Below are 25,964 nucleotides of genomic sequence, written 5' to 3' on the forward strand. Positions count from 1 at the left end.
TTTACGATGTTGAGGTGCTAACCCAAGTTTCTTTAGTGTTTTTATCATGGATGGGTATTGAATTTGGTCAAAGACTTTTTCTGCATCTATTGGGATGACTATATGATGAATTACATTTATTGATTTGCATAAGTTAAACCATCCTTGCAACCCTGAAATAAAACCAAGTTGGTCACCATATTTAATCTTTTTAATATGTTGTTGATTATTATTTGTTAATATTTTATTAAGAATTTCTGCATCTAAGTTCACCAGAGATATTGGTCTGTAATTTTCCCCCCCTTGATATGGGCTTATCTGGTTTTGCTATCAGGGTGATACTGGCTTCATAGAACAAAATTGAAAGTGTCTCACTTATATTTCATGGAATAATTTGAGGATACTTTGGCATTAGTTCTTCAAAGGTTTGGTAGAATTCAGCTGAGAAGCTATCTGGTCTTGGGCTTTTCTTTGTTGGAAGTCTTTTTATGACTGCTTCCATCCATTGTTACTTACTGATCTGTTTAGATTTTCTGTACCCTCTTGATTCAATTTTGGCAGTCATATGTGTCTAGAAATGTATTCATTTATTTGAGGTTTTCCAATTAATTGGAGTATAAGTTTTCATAATAGTCCCTAATGATTCTCTAGATTTCTGTGATGGTTGTAGTAATTTCACCTTTTTCATCTTTAATTTTTTTAATTTGGGTCTTCTCTCATTTTCTTTTGGTTACAGGTTTATCAATTTCTTTATCTTATCAAAGAACTGACTCTGTTTCATTGATCTTTTGTATTTTTTATTCTCTGTTTCATTGATTTCAGCTCTGATCTTAATTATTTCCTTCCTTCTACTGATTTTGGAATAGGTTTATTCTTTTTCAAGGGCCTTTAGATGCATCATTAGGTTTTTAATTAGTATCTTTCTGATTTTCTTAAGAAGGCACCCTCATAATTATAAACTCTCCTCTTAGAACTGACTTCATAATGTCCCAAATGTTCTGGTTTGTTGTATCACTATTCTCATAGTATATATTGTGTGAGAGCTTGAGGATCTCACTTTCCTTGTAGGTCTCAAAAGAATGGGGTCCTTCTTATAGATCTGGTTATTGTGTTGTATATAACAGGGTAGGTGGAGTCCAACCTCTGTGATTTGTTATATCACTATTCTCATACAATTGGGTCTTATTTTTAATTCATCTGTCAGCCTATGTTTAACTGGAGAGTGGAGACCATTTACATTTAATGTTATTATAGAGAGATGTAATTCTTGCCATTTTAACTTATTTCTAGAAATTTCCCATTTGCAAGCTCTAAATTTTGTTTTTCATTTCTTCTGTGTGTAGTGTTTAAGTATTTTCTTTAGTGCCAGCTTAGTAGACATAAATTTCTTTAGTTTCTGCTTATCTTGGAAGGCTTTTATTTCTTCTTCCAGTCTGAAGGATAGCTTTTTTGGACACAACAATCATGGTTGACAATTATTTTCTTTTAGGACTTGGAACACATAATTCCAACCCTTCCTTGATTTTAGAATTTGTGCTGAGAAATCAGAAGTAATTATGATTGTTTTTCCTCTAAATGTGACCTGACTTTTAAAATTCTACCCTTGTTCTGTATGTTCTGTATTCTAATTATAATGTGTCATGAAGAGGTCCTTTTTATTAAAACAAATCTTTTTGTTCTACTTGGATTTCTGAATGATTCCTGTATCTTAAGGTCCATGTCATTCTCAAGATTTGGGAAACTTTCTATTATTATTTTCCTGGAGAGTTTATCCATGCCATTAGTCTGCATCTTTCAATCCTCCTCAATTTTAATGATTCCTTTAAATCTGGTCTCTTAATATTGTCCCATAGTTCTTGTAAATTCTGGGCATAGTTACTTTTTTTCCCTTTAATAATGTCTGAGTGTTCAAGGCCGGACACTTTTGTCTTTCCAGTTCTGAAATTTTGTCTTCAGCCTAGTCTCCTCTATTAGAGAGACTTTGAATTCAACATTCTATTTTATTTATTGTGCCTTTAATTTCCAACATATCTCTGTGGTTCTTTACCAATACCTCTATTTCCTCATTGAATTTCTCATTCATATACTGCACTGACTTCCTTAATTCATTCAATTGCTTTTCTGTGTCCTCTTGGAATTAATTGATCATTTTTATAATCATTCTTTTGAATTCTTTATCTGGTATTTCATCCACTTCAATATCTTTGGAGTCCATTGCTTATGAATTGTGAACTTTAGGAGGTGACATGTTACCTTGTTTTTTCATATTTCTTGTATTCCTGTGTTGGATTTTATGCAGCTGTTGGGAGCTACTTCTCTTCTACTCTTATGTGTTGGGTTTTTTAGGGCACAGCTTTCTCTTGTTCTGGGATATCAAATTGTAGTGGATTTTTCAATATATTTCCAGGTGAGTTTTTAGTATAGTTCCCTGCTGAAACTTTGCAAAATTACTGTATTTTGACATAGTATATATTGTGTGAGAGCTTGAGAATCTCACTTTCCTTGTAGGTCTCAAAAGAATGGGGTCCTTCTTATAGATCTGGTTATTGTGTTGTATATAACAGGGTAGGTGGAGTCCAACCTCTGTGATTGCTCTTCTTAACAATTCTGTATATTCTAAAGAGGCATGGAAGAGATATAGATTAAGACCCACTCATAGGTATGGTGTCCACAGTCATTGTGTTAATTGTCTCTGTTTCTGCTATAGAAGAGAATGTTTGTGAGTGGGTCCGAGGGGTCCCCCCAGTCATTTCTTCTTGGGGACTGGCTATTAGTTTGAGTTTTTTATCTCTTCTATTCTGTATATTAAAGTATCATTAAAGTTTGAGCATGGCTGGTTTGCATATAGAGCAAAGTGTACTGTCTCTTAGCTGGGTTTAGCTCAGCATCCAAGTCTCTACCCTGAGAACTCATAGTGTCTCAGTAGATTCCCAGCACCTCACAGAAAAGAGAGAAACAACAGAAACAATAGTAATGAATAATATACAGTATTAAAATAAATACCTAGTACCTAATATGACACCTTCAGCACAAAAAACAGGATGGTCAAGAGCAAAAACAATAAATAGCTGTGATCTAGATTTGGCATTAAATTAAACAGCAGGTATCAACTATACCATACACAGTACTAATAACCACAACAATCTGAATGGTGGGGACAGGAGTTATATAAATCAAATTGTAGTAAAAGATGGTAAAAATACAGTTCATTAAGAGAAGAAGAAATGTGATAGAAAGGTAAAAGAAACTTTAGAATGTTCAATACATCAACACTGAGAAAGCAGAAGGGATGTAGCAAGTGATGACTATAAAGAAGGAGAGAAACATAAATATAATAAAGAGGAAGAGAGAGAACAAAAGAATCTGGCTATTAGAGGGAGAAGAAAGCAGAGAAAGAGAAAAAAGAGAAACAAAATTTTAAAAAAGAAAATGAACAAATAAAAGCCCTAACACTCAAAAGACAAAGAAAAAATAAACAAAAAATGCTAATGAGAAATGAGAAAAAAGAAACAAAGGTGTATGTATGTATACATCCACAAACCAATCAGCACAGCAAGAACACACACACAAACAAAAAGAAAAACAAGGGGGAAAGAAATAGGAAAAAAATGAAAGAATTATCTCTACTGAAGTGGTCAAAACTGTCAATAAGGACAGATGTTCACTGCTTATGTCCAACTGTCCTTCTTTCTGTTTCTTCTTGGGCTATGTACTTCTTAGAGCAAGTGCTGGGTTGTTAAGCCCTTCCTCTTTTTGCGCTGCTCATGCAGATGCCAACTGGAGTGGCCTGAAACTGAAGCTGATTAAAATCACTTTCAACTTCCCTTCTCACCAGGGTAAGATAAGGCAGAATGGAAAGTACTGTGCGTTGGAGTTTTGCTGGATACACCAGATCAATGAGTTCCCAGAGTGGGGTTACAGCTGAGTTCTAAATGGGAAGTTCTAACAGCTAGGGCTTAGCTCTGATCAGATCTTTGGGACTTTGTTGGGTGGGCTCTTCTCTGGGGATATTAAATCAACACAGCCCTAGGGCCAGGCAGGTGCCAATCCAGCAGAGATTGCTGGGGCTCTGGATTTCAGAGACCTCCCAAGAATTCTACTTGTAGGGCAGGGGAACCAACCTTCCAAAAGTCTTGTACACTCCATTGCCCACAAATATGGCCTTCCCAGGCTCAATCCTGGAGTGTAATCATGCCCACCTCTGGAATTTCCCAACCGTCTCTACCTGGTCATGGGAGCTATCAGACTCAAAAGGAAGTCAAGTTGCAGTCCTCTCCAAATTCATTCCACTGGATACAGTCTTCTCTATGCCTGTTTCAATCTTGATCTACTAGGCACACCCTATAACACATGATAGGTACTTGCCAGGACAGTATGGCAGTACTTGCTATGATCTCCCAGGCTCCTGCAGTAGCAAGCTGAAACTTGGCCTCCTCAAAATGACTCCCCACCTGAACTCTCCACTTGCTAGTTGAGAAATAGATCACTTTTTAAACACCAGCTGACTGTGCAGCCTATGGTTCAGCTAAGTTCACATTGCTTTTCAGTTCTGCCAAATTTTTCCATTGTGTTTCTCTTTCCATTTGTGTTACCCCCCACTCTGTGGTGAGCCTGTGATGCTGTCACTTTTGCACCTGGCTTGGTTTCAATATACTCTTTCTAGTCCTTTTTTCAATGCATCCAAATTTGGGGGTTTCTAAGAGTCACTGATTATCCAATATTGAATTTCAGTGAATTTCTTCAATCACCCTCTTCAGTAAGAAGTAGTACTCTTGCTGCTTGAATCCTAAGCCATGATGTAATTGTAAGTGCAGTCTTCCTCTAATTCACCATCTTGAACCTCCTGAAAATGATTTGTTGGGACTCCCCAAAGACAGGCCCCCTCTGGCCTAGGACTCTTGTAATACCACCACCTTGTACTTTAACACATGGGAAGACTAGCCAAGCCCCAATTATCTGAAGAAACAATTCCTCTTAGAAATCCTACAGAAGACATGTTGAGGAAAATCCCAGTGATGTTAAGACATCCCGAAGGTAGAGGAATAGGTATAATGCATCCTAGAGAAAGTAGGTTTTAAAAACTGGAAAACAAGGCACAGGATGGATGAAATCAATCCCTGGTCACAGGTCATCTCCAGTGCGTTAGTCTAGTTGGTTCAAGAATTTTCCCCGTTAAAAATGGGTCATGGCCAGGCATGGTGGTGCACACCTGTAATTCCAGCGGCTCAGGAGGCTAAGGCAGGAGGATCACAAGTTCAAAGCCAGCCTCAGCAACTTAGTGAGGCCCTAAGCAACTTAGCAAGACTCTGTTTCTAATAAGATATAAAAAAGACTTGGGGTATGGCTCAGTGGTTAAGTGCCTCTGGCTTCAATCCCTGGTATAAAAGAAAGAAAGAAAGAGAAAGAAAGAAAGAAAGAAAGAAAGAGAGAGAGAGAGAGAGAGAGAGAGAGAGAGAAAGGAAGAAAGAGAGAGAGAGAGAGAGAGAGAGAGAGAGAGAGAAAGGAAGAAAGAGAAAGAGAAAGAAAAGAAAGAAAGAAAGAAAGAAAGAAAGAAAGAAAGAAAGAAAGAAGGAAGGAAAGAAAGAAAGAAAGAAAGAAAGAGAAAAGAAAGAAAGAGAGAGAAAAGAAAGAAAGTGAATCATAGGTTCACAGAGCATTCCTATGTCCCTTGATCATAGGTCTCATCCCTACGCCATTTTTTAAATGTATTAAGGTAGACAGAAGAAAGAATGTGATGTCGTTGTACAGATCCATTATCACTATTTAAAATATAAGCAGGAGCACCCTACAATACCTTTATGTTTCACTGAGAAAAAAATCCAAATCCTCAGCAAAGACCTCAGGGCTCAATATGATCACAGAGTCCCTGCCCATCTCTCCCCATTCATGTCCTCCTGGCTCACTGTGCTCCAGCAACATTCCTTGGACTCACCAACCCCATTCTCACACAAGACCTTTGCACTTGTAGCTTCCTCTATTTTGAAGCTATTCCCCAAAGCTTTGTCTGACTATAGAGATCTCAGGTCAGAGGCCACCTTCAAGGCCTTCCTTGATCATTCCAGCGAAAGTAGTACCTCAGTTGTTTTCTCTTATATTCTGTTTTTTTTCTTTATATTACTTGTGACTATCTGATATTTATTTGATTGCTTTTTTAAAAAATATTTTTAATTGCAGATGGACACAATACCTTTGTTTTTATGTGGTGCTGAGGATCGAACCCAGTGCCTCATATGTGCGAGGCAAGTGCTCTGCCACTGAGTCACAGATCCAGCTCTTGACTGCTTTTTAATTAACTCTCTCTCCTTAGTAGAATATAAGCTCCCTGAAGACAGGGTCTTGAGTGTTTTTCCACACTCACAACACTGAGGACAAGGAATACCTGTTGATTAATTAACATTCTCCTGGTAGGTCAGCTACCTTCATTTATATACGAAGGTATTTTTTATTGGTGAGACTTTTCTAATATACAAACTTATATAAGCAAAATACATGGTATCTATATTTAATAAGGAGTTCTCTTGAAAGAACTAGAAATACACAAAATTGGGGCTGTCTATTCTGGAGAATCTGACATGTAGTTATCACATATGTGAAATTCAATTTCTAATGATTTGTGTGCCTTTAACATGAAAGTGCTTAGCTATCAAAAGATCACTGATAAGACAAGATGCTCACTAGGGCAGGATGGGATTCTTGAGAAAGGAGCTGGATGCACAGGTGGGTGTGTGGGTTCACAGATGCATGGGAGCTCCCCCAGCTCAACATGGTCTTGATTTTGTAGGCTTTAGGGGCATATGTCTTCAGCTGTAATGTACTGGTCAATCACCTGGGAATTATTAAAATGCCAATTTGAGTCCCCAGGTAGGAACTGAGATTCTTCATATTTAATAAGCTTTCACTCAGGTGGCACCTATGCTGCTGGTTAGGGACTCACGCTTTGAGAAGCAATCTCCAGTTCTGTAAAATTGTCATCTGAGAAACATACCTCTAGATAAGCTCAGACAGGAAGTGCTAATCACAGGGGACTTAGTCCCCAGGAGATAAAAACATAGAGAACCTAATTAAGGAAAAGCACTTTTCTGGAAAGAGATGACTCATTTTTCTAAATCTATAATAAACTGAATCTATAAGGACTTAAAATAGAATTCCTTCTAAGTGCCAACTAGTGGTGCAGATTCAGGAAGTTGTTTAATTCTGACAAGAGAATTGTAAAACACACACTCCTTTCCAAGTCTGACATTTACAACTCTTGGGGCATGGGAAAGGAGAAAAGTTCTGTCAATTCTTTGTAGCAAAAGAACTAATGCGGACCAATTTCCCCCGCCTAAGGTTTTGCCCTAGTTAGTGTTTTTTTTTTTTTTTTTTTTTTTTCTGGTTTCCCCTTTTAAAAAGTTTCCCCTCTTTGCCACCAACCCACCCATACATCTGGGTCCCAGGGAGGAGCTCTAAACTGACTATGCTAATCGATTCGGTCAGTGATTCATCCACTGTGACCTTCTCCCACTTGGCTGCTGGTCCCATGAGAGGCAGGCCTGGCCCAGTGTCCTCGCCACACCTGAGTTTCCACCCTCCTCCGTGGGCTCCAGCAGCTTTACTAAGACTCTGCTACTAGTCTTATTTGGTATTATTTGTTATAGTTGTTAACATGCAATCTCCTTGGGGACCTGGGAGTAGGGGAGGAGTGACTGAAGGGCAGAATTTGGGCATTTCTGTGTCCTTGAGATACCCTCCAACAGCAATGATTGGACGCCATCTGTCATTGTTCATATCAACTTCCTTCTAAGTACAAAAAAAAAAAAAAATTTTTTTCGAAAAACAAACCTGGCCTTTTTCCTCCAGTTTTTTGTGTTCCTTAAGAAGTTGTTCCACATGCATCACACTGTCTCCAATGCCTGTAAACTCTGCTAGCTCTTCCAGCAAATTTTCCAGGGCAAGCTTAACCTGCAAAACACATTAGAACAGTGCAGAAGTAAACCAACAAGCACCCATCTGGAAAGTATAGGTTTGTTATGCTGCAAGAAAACCTGAAAATCCAAAAGGATCAGGACTTGGGTCAATCAATATATGCCTTTTTCTTTCTTCTTTTTTTCAGCTCATTACCTTTCAGGTTAAGCTGGGGTTATAGAGGCACTTGTTGCTAGAATGTTAGAACTATATTCAACAGCTAATCAGTCAAAAAGCAACTTAAGCCAATACAGAATGCCACATATGTCAACAGAAAAATGGGATAATGGGATTCTAGATTGCTGCTACTCCACTATAAATGCAAGGGTCTATGAAACAGTAATGATGTAAAGAGGGAGTTGGATTAGGGAAAAGAGGAAAACCCAATCCCAAAGCATCCAAGGGGGGAAGAGAAAACCAGTGGTCTGTATCAAAAAATGAAGTTATATTAAGAAAGAAAACAATACCTTATAAAAATTGTGCTCAAAGCGCTGTAGTTGTAGGCATTGGTTAAGTTTCAGGTGATGCTCAGACCAAAACTGACTAAAGGCTTTTTCTGTTTCATCCAATTGAACTAATAACCTTTCAAGAAATAATGAAAAAGCAACTTTATGTTAGCATCCATTTCTACAGATGTCTGCATATGTCTATGTTATATTCTACCTATGTTTTCCATCCATGTTATTAATGGTGGCATTCTGTGTGTTATTTTTTTAAAAATGTTTTTGTTTTAGTTGTAGGTGGACACAATACAATATTTATTTTATTTCTATAAAATAAAGGATCGAACCCAGGGCCTCACAAATGCTAGGTGAGCATTCTACCACTGAGCTACAACCCCAGCCCACCTGTGTATTATTAAAGACTGTGTCATGTGGGTCTTTCTTAGGGTTCAGTGGGTCCCACACCTTCTGTTTTCCCACCAGACACCTGAAGTGCAGGAAGAAGCTTAACTCCAGATACAGCCACTGTGCTTTAAAATGTGCTCCAGGTGACCCTACCTTTGTGCCTTCTTCTTTTTCCCCAAGACTACATATGTGGAAATAATAGCACCAAACCAAACTGAACTGTTATTGGAAATGAAACTCAACAAATACCATCATCTCTCTGGAAATTTTGGGATGGGAGCTTATCATAAGAGGAGTGAATGGGACTCTCCTAAAAAGTCCTCTGTAGATGGATGCAGGTGGACATGATCCTTCCCCCTGTGTAGTCTCAAATATTATTCTTTCTTGGCCTCACTAAGACCCAATAGTATCTATTCCAACCTGCTCTTAGTTGTTTTGGAACATGTAGGTCTCCTGAGAAACCAAAGTCCACTTACTCACTCACCTTTCCATGGTAGCTACATTCTCAAGTTCATTGGGATTGAGTTTTCTGGTGGGATTTTTGGTTGTTGGTTCTTGGATGCATGACAGCAAGGTGATCCCTTGCTCTCCAAGTAATTTCAGCTCATCCTAGAAAAGTAAAAATATAAACTTTCTTATAAGGAATTCACAAAAACAAATTTATGGTATTTTGGGGGTGAGTAAAAAGGTAGATTCATATGTTTTTCATTTAGGAAGTTAAATATCAAAGAAGTCAATATGCAGCTTCAAAAATTAATAATTTATCCTTAATAGGTAGTGCATACACATGATGCACAATTCAAAATACACAAAAGGGTATGACATAAAAAGCAAGCCTTTTGTCCCCAGTCTGTCTACTTTCCCTCTCCAAAAGGAATATCTATTAAGATTGTTGTGTGTATCTCAAGCTGTTGTACAATAAAAGCAAACGTAGTTAATAAAAATCTGTTTATAATCCAAGATAACAGAAACAAGAAAACAGCAGAAACAAGAAAATGACAGAAATTGAATGTTAAATGATAGACATTGCCAAGCAATAATAACATAATAATTGCTAGTTCATCTGGTCTCATTATTAAAAACTGTATACTAATTGTGACCTGGTCCAATTCAGGAAGTTTAGCAGAAATGGGCAGCAATTTCAGTTTGACATGGAAGGATTAGTACTTCCAAGGTAACCAACTCTATTGTACTCTTTTAACATGGTGCTTTGCAAGCTATTTTTGAAGATATTTTCTTTTAAATCCAGTAGCTCAGAAACATCACCTTGGAGGTCATCTCTCACTATCATGAGCTTTAATCATAAGGCCCAGGCTCAAAGCCAAAAGAAGCATATTCTGCCCTAGAATTTTACTCTTGGGAATTCTGGGTTTGTTTGCTGGGTCACCAGAGCAGAAACTCTTCAGCCTTCACACTGCCTCCAGCTAGCAGAGGAGTCTATACCCACCCCCCAACTCTGTTCACATAGAATGCCTGGGTGCTCTCAACCTCATAACTTTGCTTGCCTCCCATCTCACTTCAGTATTTCCCATAAAGGGTTACTTTGTCCATATCTAGCCTCAAACTTATCCTTAGATCTGAGAGATGACAAACCTCCCTTGTTTTAGACAGCCCCTTGGATCCCATGGCTCTGTCCACTCCAGACAGGGCCCCAAGTCAGTCATTAGGCAGTATCTCCTGCCTGGAAATTGGACATATCCCTTCTTTTCCACTCTCAAGTATGGGACCTCATTTCTTCTTATCTTATCAATGCTCATTAAATATTTGCAGGGTAGATAAATTAGTAATAGTCTAAAAGAAGACAAGTTGCAGATGAATAAAGACAAATCGGATATGACAGAAAAACAGTATTCATGTACACGTGTCCTTAGCCTTTTTTTCCTCCACCCACTGAAGAGGGTCCTGGATTTTCCCACTCAGTTTCTTAACTGAGCCTCAGAAAGGATTCTGGTATTGTTTTACACACACACACACACTTTGCAATTTAGAGGTGGGAAGGAAGGTGGTGAGGCTAAAGGAGAAGAGGCATGCAGGAGTACAGAGGGAGACTCTGGAGGGGGAAGCTGGAAGGAGAGAGACATTCAGAGAACTGCAGAGCATGAATGAAGTGAGACAAGGAAGTGGATCTTAATAAGTGATTTCACGCCCTGTGTATCCCCTTCGCATTGTGAAAAAAAATACAAGCAAAAATCATGACCTGGTTACTGCTTTGGGACTGAACCACATGGTCAACTTCAGTAAGGTTACAAAAAATCTGCCAAAATAAAAGGGAAAGAGGGAGTAACTGTGGTTCTTGGAAAGGGTCAAAATGAGTGGCCCAGCCCCAAAACAGAGTTTCAGTTTCCACGGAAAGATAATATCCCTCAACATTTTGAGTGTTTATTTATTTTTTACTGCCAGCACTCAGTGTGGATGTATGGGGCACTGTTTCTGGACCATGTGTATAAATTCATGCTCCCTTCCGGTGAGTTTCCTTCCTTTGGAGAGCTAGGCACATGGATGGCAGCAGGGTACTGCTTGCAGAGTGAGAGAGCCCACAGCTGGTCCAAGTTGCCTGTACTGAGGAAACGGGAGCCTCCCTGTGGAGAAGGGGCAGCCACAGAGTTGGGCGCCGTGCCACGTGCTGAGTCCAGGTGCTGGCTCGTCATCCAGCAGGGACAGATGTAGCAGGAGGGCTGGCGAGCAGAGCTGTGTGTGCTTGTCCCATTCATCAGGAACAGAACTCCTCCCAGGAAAGGCTAAAGCTGGTTATGTGCACACGTGCTCTTCCTTCCTGTCTCTCAGATGCAATAGTGAAATCCCAGAAAAACAGGGTTTCAAATCTTAGCACCAAGCCCAGTGGCTGTGATCTCATTGGATAGAAAATTACACATCCTGTACTGAAATTGGAAGCCCTCTTGGACTGTAAGAATGGATGCAGAGCTAAATTGAGGTTCAGACTGAGGGAAAGGAATTTGTTTTTAAATAAGAGCATTCTTTAAAGTCATTGGTTTGTTTCAAATTTGATAAGACTGTTCTGCTGTGAACGATTTCAGATTTTTTTTTCTGGGTAAACAGATTAGTTTGATATACCAGGATGGCTAAAAGAAAGCAATTGCATTGGATGATAGTGTTGAACAAAGTAGTAACAGCTCCACAGAGAATTAGCAAACAAGGCTGTAGAAACTCTCTAATTCAATAGCTCTAGTATTTTGACTGCTTGTAGAAGTGACTGGGCAGTTATAGGAATCTAGATAAGGGCTCAAAGATCCCAGGAATCTAAGATAAGGGCTCAAAGATCCCAGGAGAGGGTAAACCAAGCAGTCAAGCCAAGTGTCCCAATGTAATGTTACCTGTTTAGAAACTATTTTAGAAACTTTTCAGAGTGAGAGAAAAAAAAATTAATCAGACATCATAACTTTTATACATATTGAAACAGATTTAAAAGTTCACTGTTCTGAGGAATGAATCTTACACTATACTGGTTTTTCACTTGGAATGGTGCTTTCTAAATGAAAAAGAAGACACTTAATTTCTTGTTTCTAAGTTATAAGGAGTAAAGAAATTTATATTTGGCCAATAATTAGTTCTTTTTTGAAAAGGAAAACCCTCTGTATTGTTTTAAAAAGAATATTAATAATACTTAGAAAGACAGAATATTTTTAATGCAAATTCACTTAATATTCTTAATCAAAATAAATACTTAGTAGAGTGAAACAGACTTTATTACCTCATGTACATGTATGACTGCATGACGGATGTGATCCTGCAATATGTATAATCAGAAAAATGAGAGATTACACTCTATTTTTGTATGAGCTTTCAAAAATGTATAAATGCATTCTACTGTCATGTACTATAATCAGAACAAATAAAATAAATAAATACTTGAACAAATTGAGAATTTTATCCTCAGAAAGTTACAGGTCTTGTCCATGACCTTGGGGCAGCATGGAATAGAAAAACACAAGTGTGACACCTCAGTTTATGCAAGACTGCATTTATTTTTTTACTAAAAGGAGAATTAACTGGGATCCCCTACATTCTTTTCAAGTGTCTTAACAGTTTAGATAGAGGCACTTAACCAAATTGAGATGTGATAATTAGAGTGTAAAATTATCTTTATAAATGTCAAATACCATTTCACATTCTGTGGATCTACAGAGTTACTCCACTACATAATCAAAGTTGCCTGTTCTAAGTCTGAGAACAGCTGGTCACCAAGCACAGGAAAATGCTCTTCTTCCATTTTGTGGACTGGTTCCTTCCCAACCCGTTACCTCTGTGGAACTCTGCCTGTGTGGAAATTATACAGCGACTGCTCATCTGACTTTCCCAGGGTACACTGCACAGACAGCAGGACTTATCTGACTGGTTTTCACGCCCCAGGTATGTGTCCTTGTCTAAAATGCAAAGTTTTAAACTTTTTCCCCAGAGCATTGTATGTGTCCTTACTACATCATACTTGGGAAGAGCTGAACTGTTTTTTTCTTTTTTAATCTTTATTATTATTATTATTATTATTATTATTATTATTATTTTTGCAGTGCTAGGGATTGAACCTAGGACCTCCAGCATGCTATGCAAACACTCTACCACTAAGCTACCTCCCTAAACCAAATTGAACCCTAATCTGTACCCAAAAGTTGCAAAAATGCTTTGCTTGGTGGTTGCCAGAGATCTTCTGATTGACCACGTTGTCATCTCAGCGCTTCTGCTCTGCAGCTTCTCCCTGGAATGAGGCAAAGAATGCTCTGTGCTCCTGAGCCCCTGCGCAGAGCTCTGTTTTACAGTCCCTGTCTGGCTGCCTGCCATGCGCAGCATCCTTCCCATTACACTCTGTCCTACTAACTGCTGTTCTGCAGATTCCTGGAGGTCTTAGTCTGTGCATCTGCAAACCCTTTCCTTAGCAGACTTCACACAGGCACCCCCAACCTGGCTTTCTGCAATATGGACCTCACAGGAATTAGGGGAGGTGAACTTGGCCAACAAGCTTGGAACAGGAAAATGGTCAAGCTTCTCAGAGGCATTTCCTGGGAAAAGCTCCAGGATGCTGTCAGGATTTCACAGTTTCATTCCAGATCTTTTGATCACTCAGAGTAGTCTTGGGAATACATTTTGAGCTCTTTTTGGATGACAACCTTCTTAAAAGTGGAGTTTAGCAATGTTCTCTGGCATTTGGAAGAATTAATTTCCCTAAACCACTAGACTCTGAGACTCCCCTAACTAGACTACGTGTTTCTCAACGCTGCATTTTTGGGGGGGTTTCTTGGTCCATAGAGGTGAGTCCTCAATAATTAACACTGAATAAGGGAACAAACCAGCCAGCTAACAAAACGGTTTTGCAATTTTCGAGTTACAGATAAGAGTGCAGCAATTTCAAGTTTGATGTAACAAAGACACACACAATGCTAAGGTGTTCCAATGCCCACTCCTTAGTTTGCTGCTTATTGAAAATGGGCTTTCTGAGAAGTAAAGAATTCAGTCTGTTTGTGCTTCTCAAGGCAGAAAGGGACCGAGAGTCATGCAGTAAGAAACTCCAGGAGGATTTCTCTTACTGCATAGTGTGAAAAATCTGCCTAACTCCCTTCTCAGCAGGTTCTGACGTGCTTTTGTGAATCACTTCATAGGCGCCACTTCTCCTCCTTGAACCCATTTTGGAGCACCTCCTACAATCCCTTTTCTCAAATTAGTCTTCAAATAAAACAACACATCCCTGAGAAATTGAAGCACTTAGTCAGTTTATTAGTCTGCCCCCAAACTTCACAACAACCACTGGGAAGCTCAGTCCTGGAATCAACTCCCTTCCCTCCCCACCCTGGCAATTTCGGCCCATGCCATCTTGCTCTGCTCAGAGTAGCATCATCATAAGAGATCTGTCCTTGAAACAGTGCTCACACACCTCATCTTGCCAGCACAATGCTGGAAGGAGTTCGTCTTCCATGGGCTACTTTCCCTAGATCTCACACTCACCAGCCTCCAGAAAGTTTTCTTTTCACATACTGCCTATCTGGAAGGTCTCAGATGGTCAATGACTGCCAAGTGACTGGAGAAGCAGCTCAGAGACTTCACTCTAATCCTGCTTCTGATTTGCTCGAGGAACTGGCCTTTGAGAGGCCTCTGACCACTCACCTGCATTTTGTCCTGCTGCCTTGTGTGGGACATGAGAAGGTCTTCAGTGGAGAGCATGCCTCTGGGCAGCTCTGTCAAGGCCAGGCAGGACCCAAATGTCTGCAGCATCTGAGCAGTATTCTTCAATGTCAAGGCAAAGTTTTCCATAGCCTGGAAAGTCAGACAATTATAACAACATGGAGCTATTAACATTCACCAATATGCTTTCTCAGTGGAAGGACACTGAACTAGCAGCCCTTTTCTGAGTGTCACATATTGTCCCTGATACTATATTTGTCTATCATCTCATTAATACAGAATGGGAGGCATTTTATCTTCACTTTATATGAAACTCCAACAGGTTAAGTGAATTGCCCAAAATCATATTACCTGGGCGGGAAGGAAGGGAGGGAGGATTCAACCAAGCTCAGCTGTTTCAAGTTCAGAGCTCTGATCATTACCCCAAGGACACCTAACATTAAGTCTGACTCCAGATTTACGCAGATGCAATGCCACAAAGGGCAGAACCACCCCCACCTTCTTTCTGAAAAACCTCACCTTCTCCTCTAAGTCCCCACAGTGCCCTCTCTTCCCCCCCATCCTTCCTCCAACTTCCTGCTACCTCTGAGAGGCTTGTCAAATGCTGCCGAGAGGATATGACAATTGGGGGGAAAGATAAATACAGTGGTTAGGTCACTACTGACCTTTATGAGAGATATTTACATCTGTGCGGAGGGACTGGGGATCTCTTCCTGCTATATCTCTTTTATAAAATTTGCTGGCACCGTCACACTCATCTCTGTACTCCCAGGGCATGGTACCAGAGGGGCCCATAAACTGCTATTGATTGAGTGAATGGAAAAAGCAAAAAGGTTCTACAGAATTTTCATTTAGGAAGAAATGACCTCTGTTCCTACGTTATCAGAGAACTGTTTCTAAAAACCCAAACCTACATCATAAAGAATGCACTCGGGCCCTTCTCTAGGCCAGGGGCTGGGCCTGGGGCTAGCACAACGAGGCTTCCAGAACCCTGCCCACTCCCTCATCTGCCTGGACCCAAAGCTTCTCTCCTTCAGCTGTTTTCATACTTGAAACACTGCTGTGGGAGGACACCTCCCTGTTAGCACAAGCATTTGCGCAGCCACAACTTTGAACACCTTTGCACTTCTGGCTTAAAAATCCAAACCCCCTTGTGAAAATCTTTCTTTCAACACATTAATTTTATTGTGTTGAGATAACCCAACATCTATGTTAAGACACTCTCTCAATTGTATTCGCTAATGGCCTATGATGAATAACAGAAAATAAAAAACCCATTTTCTGGGGGAATAATAGAAAATATAAGATTATGATGTATTTTGCTTTATGTGCACTATTTCATCTTAGTTATCATCATGATCACCCCACAAATGAGGAAACTAAAGCATGTTGAGAATCATTTCCCAGAAGACATACAAAAAAAAAATACAGGGCAGAAGTGGGACTGGAGTCAGGTGGGATCTGGCTCCTGGGCTGTACTCTAAAGCACTATACCGGCCCACCTCTTGGCAATCAAAACTATATTTAGCAAAATTAGATTTAAAACTAGATCCTCAGAAGACCTTGGCCTTAAGAGTTGAAAATTTGAATCAGAGTTCAGATCCTGATCCTCTCTAACTGTGTTATTTGGATAAGCCATGTAGTGCAACTGAGTCCCAGAGTCCTCACTTGAAAAAAAGGGGAAATGCTTTCTGTTCTGCAGGGATTTTTTTTTTTGGTAGTTGGGGGTGGGGGTTGAATCCAGGGCTTCATGCATGCTAGACTAGTGTCCTACCATGGAGCTCCACCCCTAGCTTTGCAGGGGAATTTTTGTTTTGTATTATTTGTTTTTTGTTGTTGTTGTTTATTTTGATAAAAAAGGATAGCACATGTGAAAGGATCTTGGTAACAATAAGTACCTTACAACTATGATAAGAATAACAGTGACCACCCAGAATGTCAGGTGTGAGGCCTACAAAGGTCATCCTGGAAACAGGAGTGGTCACCTATTAACAAATTAACTTGGTTCCATGTTATTACCTGAACAATCACCTTGGAAATGGGACAGAGGACCTGGTCCTGATATGGGAATTTAAAAGTGCTTGACTAAGCTCTTTCAGTCATGGCTCTGCCACTACTTAACCATTTGACCTTAGATAAGTTTCTTCATTACTCTGAAGGGCACTTTCCTTATCTGTAAAATAAGGTGATTGAAGTAAATGATATTAAAGGTTCTTTTGAGTTCTAACCTTTCTATGAGTTTCTTGATAATGTGACATCCAAAAGGCACAAAATAACAAAGAATCTATGTTTCAATCATAAGGTATAAAACAATGTGTATGTGCTTCTATCCTATTCTACTCTTAAGTTTTTAACTATATGTGTGTCCATATAAAATTATCTATCTGTGGAAAAGGTATGTAGAGAATGTCACTCATCTTCCAATACTAGATGTATTTTTTAAAGTTCACTATCATGTGTTTAACACATGCACCACCACAAACTAGGTGGCTACAAACTAGGTCTATCGGGGAGGGAAGTGTGCAAATGTCTGCTCATTCCATCTCCAAACATTCTTCATGACCTTGGCCTTCTTTAACTCTCTAAGTTTTCAAAGAACTATTTTTGTCTTTGAAACAAAAAGGTGAAGGTTTTTCTCTTTAAATGTATTTGTTACAAATATGTCTTTTAAAAGACTTGAAAAACATGAATAGCATAATCAAATAAATAACTGGTAGAGAAATCAGAGCAAAGGGGAGAGCTAGTTAGCCCAATAAGGCTGGTGGGTCAGTAAATTCTTTTGACTATCTAGAAGTTGAGAAATAAAATCTAGAAGCACTCCAAGTTCCACAATTTGTATGATCTAATGAAACTGCAGCCTGGGAGGACCCTCTTACACTCCCTCATTTATAACGCTCTACCTTAGCTTCACCCACATCTTTCATAGTTAGATTTATTTGGAATTATATGCACATCATGAGATTTTCTAGGAGTCACTATTCTTGTGACCAAGTTGATGAGAAGTTTAAAGAGTTCTGGGTCAGTGTGGGGGCCTTCCTCTAGGTTTTGGGAAACTTTCTTGGAATTCAAAAGGAAGTAAGGAAGGAATTCTAATTTGTAGCTTTGAAAGAAAAGGAGTGTTGCTGGAAATCTATTTTTGTTTAATTTCTAAATTTCCTTTTTTTTTTTTAAGAAAAAAATTACAAAACATTATATCTAAGTCAAGGTGAATTCACATACCTAATTCAGTGCAGTTCGGGTGTTCACTAGTAAGTACTGGGCAACATGCTTCCAAATTGGTCGGTTACAAAGAAAAGTGCTGTAATCACAAGCTGTGAAGTGAGGTGAAGGGAGACTGGGTTTTGCTGAGGAAACCTAATCTTTTCAAGGGTAGAGGTCAGGAGAGTGGGGAAAGCAGTAAGACATGATAGGAATATCTATTCTGGTGAATGTTTTAGGCTGTTTGGGCTGTTATAACAAAAATACCTTAGACTGGGTAATTTATGAACAACAGAAATTTATTTCTCACAGTTCAGGAGGCTTGAAGTTCAAGATCAAAGTGAAAGGATGTTTCTCATAGAACAGGCCCTCCCTGGTCCTCTGAAGGCAAAGGGGCGAGGGAGCTCCCTTCAACCTCTTGTAAGGTCTGACACAATCACTTCCCTAAAGGCCCTCTTTCTTAATACTGTCACTTTGGGTTCCAACATATGAATTTGCTGCAGGGGACAACAACATTCAGATCACAGTAAAGAGTGTCATTCTCATTTTTTTCCTCAATAGTACTGAAACTTCTAGTTTAGCCCAATGACCACCAATACAAGTAAGTAGGAAAAAGTAAAATACTATGTATCAGGCACTTTCACAGACAATATATCCTTTTCTCTCCCACATCAAACTTCCAGGTAGCTTTCGCAGCCTAAGGTTTCTCAACAATGGCACTATTCACATTTTGGGCTGGATAATTTTTTGTGGTGGAGGCCATTTTGTGCATCGTAAGATGTTTAGCAGGTTCCCAGGCCCCTCCCCGCTAGATGCCTAAACTACTCCCCACCAAGTTCTCACTGCAAAACATGTCTAAAAACATTGGCAAATATCCTCTGTGGGACGAAATTACTCCTAACAGAGAACAACTGTGTTAACCCTTAATTTTTTCTTTACTTTTTTTCTTTTGCAGTACTGGATATTGAATCTAGGACCTCACATTTGCTAGGTGAGTGCTCCATTACTGAGCTACCTCCCCAGTCTTGTTTGTTTTTAAATTTTGAGACAGGGCCTCCCTAAGTTGCCCAGGCTAACCCTGAACCTGCAATTCTACTGCCTCCGCTTTCTGTGTCTCTGGGATTACAGATGTATGCTACCATGCCTGGTGTTAGTTCCACTTTAACAAAGGAGGAAGCAAGCTTAGAAAGGCTTAGTAACTCCCAAGGTCAGGCAATAAGTAATGGTGGCAATATTTAAGTACAGCATCTTCTAACTCCCCGAGTTTCAATCTGTCCATACATTAGAATCATCTGGGATTTTTATGGAGAGTTTCATGAAATTCTGATGTCTGAGATCCATTCCAGATCAAGTAAAAAATTTTTCATGAGGTATACATAGCAGGGTGTTGGTTTTTTAAAACTCCCAGGTGAGAGCTAAGTTAAGATTGCCAAAGCCCCTGCACCCAAAGGTGCAGGGAGGTTCTGTGGTCAGCAGGAGAAACCTTGGTCTTTACCTTTCCACCCTGGTTCTTCCCCAGCCTGTGGCTGAGAATCCCCATCTTCCTAAGGTCAGGCAGTTACCTACAGTGATCTCCCAACTGTCAATCTTTAATTCCCCTGTCTTCTGAAAAACAAAGAAAGGCAGAGAAAAGCCCAAACAAGTCAATACTCACAGTCCGATGATTTATCCACTGACTATGGCGATATTCCAAAGTCCCCCCTAACTCCTGCGTCAGCTGGCTTTTGTCAATGTAACCATGGAGGTCAGAAACTGAGTTTAACATGATGATCTGTGGGGAAAAAATGAAATATTCTCATGGGTCCTCACAAAGCTCGTGTAGATTCTACTCTTAAACAATACTTCAAACTTGACTTATCAGGCATTTACATCCAAAGATGGTTACTGTATATAGCAGAGAACTATTTAAAGTCTCTTTCTACTTTTCCCTTTTGAACAAAGAATACAAGAGTGAGAGAGCCTGTGACAATCTGGTGACGTGGGTCAAGAACTCAGTTTTAGGTTACTCAGAATCAGGTCTCACTTCAGGTAACATTTTGTTCAAAATTCCCGAGCTAAAGTGTACTCCAGAGCCATCAAAATAAAGGACTGTGTTGAGGCCTAAAAGTCTGTGATAAGAAGCCTAATAAAGTGTGGTCCAGGAGTATCAAAATACAATACAGGAACTTATAGAGTACTTATTGAAAAGAGCCACCACACCCATGTACCTTTCATGAAGAATGTTGGTGTGACCCCAATTTATCATTTAGGGTAAGAGATGTGGAGGTAATAGGGAAGGGGGTTATATCCTAACAATCCTGCTCATGAATGAATACCCCACATCTAGAGGAAGCTGACATAAACCAGATGGCCCCTCTCTACTCCTCCATGGCAGTTCTGACCTCAGCATGATCCTGAAATAGAAATTTTGGGATACAAAGAGAACACTGAGTCTCATAAGAGAAACCATCATAAACCATTGAAATGCAGAACAAACAACCCATGAGTGACCAGCCCACATCTCCTGCATCCGAATTCTCGCCTGAAGTTTTTTGGCTAATGAAAAAGCAATAAAACCTCCAGTAACCACAAGACAACTAGGTGAACCGTTCCTTCAGAGAGTATGTGCATTGAAGACTCTGGTGACCAAGAAATGACCCTGGCCTCATTGGAACAGTAGGACACACACCCCTGGTGAGTTAAGATGCAAATGAGGCATGGTATGATTGGAATGTGCAAGGACAATGCACAGGATCAAGGAAAACGGGCACAAAATTGCACGGCCCCACCCTGGCTCCACCTCCTTCAGTCCCCTAGCTACTGTCCCTTCATCAGGATTAAAACCCCAAACCAAGATGATGTGTCCCTGTTCCTGAGATAGCCTGAGCTCTGCTCTGAGAGGGCTCACCTTTGCCTTTCTAGAAAGTTCTTCCTCTCTTCTACAACCTGACACATTTTTAACTTCTCTTCTGTGATGTGGTCAAGAGCTTGGAAGGTCTGAGTGGAGCTCTCCTTGGTTCCTACAGACCTCCTCAGACCCCCACCTGGTGACAATCTGAGGGTCTCTGACCCAGGGGCTGTAGCACACCCTGGATGTCCCCTAACCAGGGACAAGGACATCTCACCCCTGTCTCTGAAACACCTCCCACTTGAAACCTTTCATTAAAAAACTTATTTTTTTCACCCTATGTTGATTATTTTAAAAATTTATTCTTGGTCAGGTATAAGAATATGGACTTTCTTGTGTTGTTATGAGTCAAGTGATAAATCCACTTTGGAATGAAAAAAATGTATAAATAAATTAGGGCCTAAAGTCTATAGGTGAAACAAAATTAGACAAAAAAAATTTATTTATTTAATACATATTGAACTGCTAGTAAATGCCAGGCACCAGGGAATAAAATCATAAGCATGATAGACCCTGCCTGAGGAACTTAGGTTTAGTGGTCTTCAATGACTACTTCTCCTTACATTAACCCCAGGGCCCTAGGATCTTCTCCTTCATTTCTGAAAACTGTTTGGGAATTTAAAAAATTATTTTAGCAACATTAAAGAGAGGGAAAAAAGCAGTCAAACACCTAAATTCATCTATGCTTTTCCCTCCTAAAAATGTTAAACCACTTATGGGACTTTGAAAAATGATTTATAGTCTTTCTGAACTAAAATTATAAGACAGGTAATAAGAAATTATCTAGTTAAGAATGTATTTTGCTTCTGGGAACATTTGTTCCTATGGTAACATTTGGAACTGAAAAAAAAAAAAAGCTGTGTACAATACTGTGTTAGAAATAACTTTGCCCTACAGCCTGAAGTGTCAAAAACCTATCCCACCAGGCTACATATTTCCTATTTCCCATATCTAAACAGGGAAGGGAGGTGTGATTTTTCACACTTACTAGGACTCTGCTTTCTCATCTTAAGCTTTAGAAAGGACCAAGAGGAATTTTAAATTGAAAATTAAGAATAAAATGAACATATTAGCAGAAGTGTTGTGCAAGTCAAAAAAAAAAATCTTAGGGTGAAATCTTTGGGTTAGGCAAAGAGTTCTGCATTATGACACCAAAAGCATGACTCATAAAAGAAAAGTTGATAAGCTGGATGTTATCCAAATTTAAAATATTTACTCTGTAAAGTCACAGTTGAGAGAAGGAAAATGTAACCCACAACTGGGAGAAGATATTTGTAAGTCACCTGACAATGACATGTCCAGAATACATAAAGAACTCACAAAACTCAACAATAAGAAAATAACACAAATAATAATGGCAAAAGATTTGAACAGAAGTTTTGTTCCCAGAGTCCTAGACCAGAGGGGGCCTGACTTCAGGAAGTCCCAACCAATCAGGTCCAGCCACTCATCCCAGAAAAAAAATGGACAAAGTAAGAGTGAAAGTCAGGAAAGGAATTTATTCAATACAGTGACATTGGGAAGACAAGAGGGATCAAGCGTCCTCAGCCCTGTCTTCAGGGGTGCTAACATGAACTCTCAGAGTATGTAGCAAAGTGGGACTAGAAGTACATATAGCCAAGCAGTCTTGGTGAAACTTGGTCTGGTTGATCATTATCTCAGGGCCAGACATGCAGAGCCTTGTTGGTAGCTATGAGAAAGTTGTTGCCTGAGGAGTAGTTGCAATTCATCCCAAGGTGTTTATCCATCAGACCTGTTGTTCCTGGAATCCAAGGTGACTACAGGAAGGAATGACTCAGAGAAAAGGACAGGTGGGAAAGCAGGATGGTGTTAGTTCCTTTAGGTCAGGTGCCACTGGGTGGTCAACCTGGAACAGGATATTGTAAAAACTGGCATTTGACAATCTGTTAATTATGATGTCCCTGCAAACCTTGAAAATACTTTAGTTATTTTTCTTAATCTTGCTACCTTCAGCCTTGAAGGGAGAGGATTACCAGCCTTACCCAAGGCTTAAGGTAGCAAAGAAGGCAGATGTGAAATGAAGGCAAAGATGTCAATCTTTTATCCTGTTTTTAGTTACCCTTTGGACATCTGCAGGCCCAATTGAAGAATCAGTGCTTTTAGCAAAAGCAGCCTCTAAGCCTTGTTACAGCTTCACCAAAGAAGATATTCAGATGGAAAATAAGCAGATGAAAAGAGGTTCAATGTCATTAATCATGAAGGAACTGCAAATTAAAACCACAGTGAGATACCACAATACAAGCAACTAGTATGGCTAAAACTTTTATAAATTACCATAGTTTTTGGCAAGGTGGCAAGAATATGAAGCAGCTAGAATTCTCATATACAGTTGGTGGGAATACAAAATAGTGGCACCACTTTTCAAAACAGTTCAACAGTTTCTCATAAGGTTAGACATATACCTATGATGTGTCACAGCAAAATCCTGCATGTGAATACTTATAGCAGCTTTGTTCTTAATGGCTAAAAGCTAGAAACAACTGAAATGTTCTTCCCTGGTGAATGAATAAACTGATACCTCTACAACGTGGGAAAATATTCATCAGTTTAAAGAAAGAATTATTGACACATCCACACATGGATGAAATCCAACTGGTGCGTGCTAAGTGACACAGTCATACTCAAAGTCTATAGAATATAATTTCATCTACATGATTTTCTGGAAGATGGCAACTTGAGCATGGAGAACAGGACAGTGGCTGCCAGCTGTTTGGGATGGGAGAGGAACTGACTAGAAAGAAGAGCATGAGGAAATCTGGGTGGGTGATAAAACCATTTTGCATCTTGACTGTGGTAGGAATTAATTAACTCCATGCATTTGTCCAAACATAACTATGTACCAGAAAGAGTGAATTTTACTGCACATTAAATTAAAAAACAATTTCAAAAATGAAGGAGGCAAAGCAGTTTCATCATAAAAATGTTTTCCTTTTAATCTACTCAGGATCAAGAATTTAAAAAACAAGTTTTAAAAAATGTATGTAGGAAAGGGAAATAGCAAAATAACTCTGCTGTTCAAACTCACACTGAGCATGTAAATCTGACCTTAAAATAGTTGTTGTTCTGTGTTATTTCTTAGTTTTTGTATTTGCATACTGTGCATCCTTTTATCACAGGATCAGCTAGACAAACAGTTTTCTTATTTTCTGTGTTCTTGATGCCCTGGCATTTGTAGCCTCAATGACTGACCAGACTGACCCTGGCATGGCTAACCCACTTTCCAGAGATGGCGAAGGGTTTAGTTGGGAGCATGCCTTTCATGAGCAAATCAGTCAATCCCCATCCAAATCCCGACCCACCTCTTTATCAAACTCATACACAGACACATTATTTCCTCCAACCTGAAATCAGTCCAAAGTCAGGTACCAGATAACCAGAGACTACCTGTGTAGCCCAGAGGAATTATTCTAGCTAGCCAATGGTAAGCTGCTTCCCCTGGCCTGCCTAGCCTTTCCTGCAGAAAGGCTCTGGACTAGGTTTCCTCCTTGCTTCTGCTTCTGCCTCCTGACCAAAACCCAGGGCCTCCCCTGTGACCTGTGCGGCATTGCAGTGATCCCTTCTCTGGAACTCATGAGTGTAATAAACTTCTTTCCAAGCCTCCTCATTTCCTTCTATGGATCCAAGAACTTTAGGAAACCACGTCCCACTTGCACATTCTTGGAACAGTTATTAGACATTAAACGTGCCTTCTTTTGTTTCCTTTTCCTATGGAGACAGTACTTGAATGTACTGAGGATTTCTGAGAGCCTATTGCCAGCCATTCTGAAACAGCTGGACTCACAACTGCCTTGCCAAACTGTTATGTGAAGTCACTAAGGCAGTCTCACAGAAAGGCAGGCTGTGGGCATGAAAATTGGCTTCTTAAAAAAAAAAGTCTGTGGCAGAAAACAGGAAATGTTTCTGTTTGTAACTGAGAGAGCATGCATCTTCTGCAGGAACAGCTTTAAGGAAGTTAAGGGTAAGAAGGCAAATATATCCAGAAAAAAAGAAAAAAGTCCCCCATCTCCCTTTGTACCTCTTGATTCCCACCTTTCTTAGCAACCCAGTTCAAAAGACATCTCCAGATGCCCCCCGCCAGATGGAGACAAGATGAGAAGTCATGCTTACCGGCACTTTCATCTTAAATTCATCTCGATAGTATTTAATGCCAATGTCAGTGAATGTTCTCTGGATAAAGCGAGATGGACGAAGGATGAATATGAGCTGCAAGTTTCCTGGAAATGCCACCTGTGAGCATTATGACAAGTGTCAGGGTAGAGAGAAAATGTCACATCCATTACCAAGATCTACTTTGGTCTTCTCCTGCCTGAGATCACAGAAGTAAAAGTTAAAAGTGGACGTCATGGCTGTCAAAGAATTAGAATAGATTTCATAGGATTTCATAATCAAAAGAGAGTTAAAAAGTCAGGTCAGGTAATCCAAAACCCTTTTTAAAAATAAAGCAAACCAAACCAACGAGAAAAAAAAAATCTGATTATAAAAATAATCCTTACTCTTTACAGAAAAATTGGGAAACAGAATTACACATTAGAAAAACAAAACCACCCATGATGTCACAGCCATATTTAATATTTTAATTTACTTAATTACAGGCTGTTTGGTCTGTTAAATTATCTATATCATAGTTAAACTTGTACCATAGTTACTTTGTAACCTGCCTTTTCACTTAATAAACGATGAGTTTTTATTCCTGTTATTTAAAGAAGTTTTTGGAAATATTTTTATGAATGCACAATTTATATAATCAATTTCTTTTTGCTAGTCATTCAAGATTTTTTATATTATTACTACTATAAATAACACTGAAATGAACATCTTTATCCATATTTTTGACCATTTTCTTAGGATAGATTCCTAGAAGAATTACTAAGCCGAAGAATTAGCAACTTAAGGGTTTTTGGTTAAACCCTTTATTATTACTGCCAAATTATTTTCAGAAAGTACTGACCTCAACTTGA

General features: G+C 39.4%; 1 protein-coding gene across 3 annotated transcripts in view; it reads right to left on the reverse strand.

Moving 5' to 3' along the window:
* Mcf2l2 (MCF.2 cell line derived transforming sequence-like 2) overlaps positions 1-25,964 on the reverse strand; it is a 237,559-nt gene that overhangs the window by 122,468 nt on the left and 89,127 nt on the right. For 2 of the 3 annotated variants that reach the window (XM_047563542.1, XM_047563539.1), the window contains exons 5-11: positions 25,114-25,233; positions 19,753-19,869; positions 14,883-15,032; positions 12,481-12,516; positions 9,256-9,380; positions 8,391-8,505; positions 7,801-7,920 (exon numbers count right to left, since the gene is read on the reverse strand). In XM_047563542.1, the coding sequence (XP_047419498.1) occupies positions 7,801-7,920; positions 8,391-8,505; positions 9,256-9,380; positions 12,481-12,516; positions 14,883-15,032; positions 19,753-19,869; positions 25,114-25,233 (783 nt within the window). The remainder of the gene's footprint in view (positions 1-7,800; positions 7,921-8,390; positions 8,506-9,255; positions 9,381-12,480; positions 12,517-14,882; positions 15,033-19,752; positions 19,870-25,113; positions 25,234-25,964) is intronic. The other variant, XM_047563540.1, reaches the window with a different exon arrangement.

Source organism: Sciurus carolinensis, chromosome 9, assembly GCF_902686445.1.
Source record: "Sciurus carolinensis chromosome 9, mSciCar1.2, whole genome shotgun sequence".
Lineage (NCBI taxonomy): Eukaryota > Metazoa > Chordata > Mammalia > Rodentia > Sciuridae > Sciurus > Sciurus carolinensis.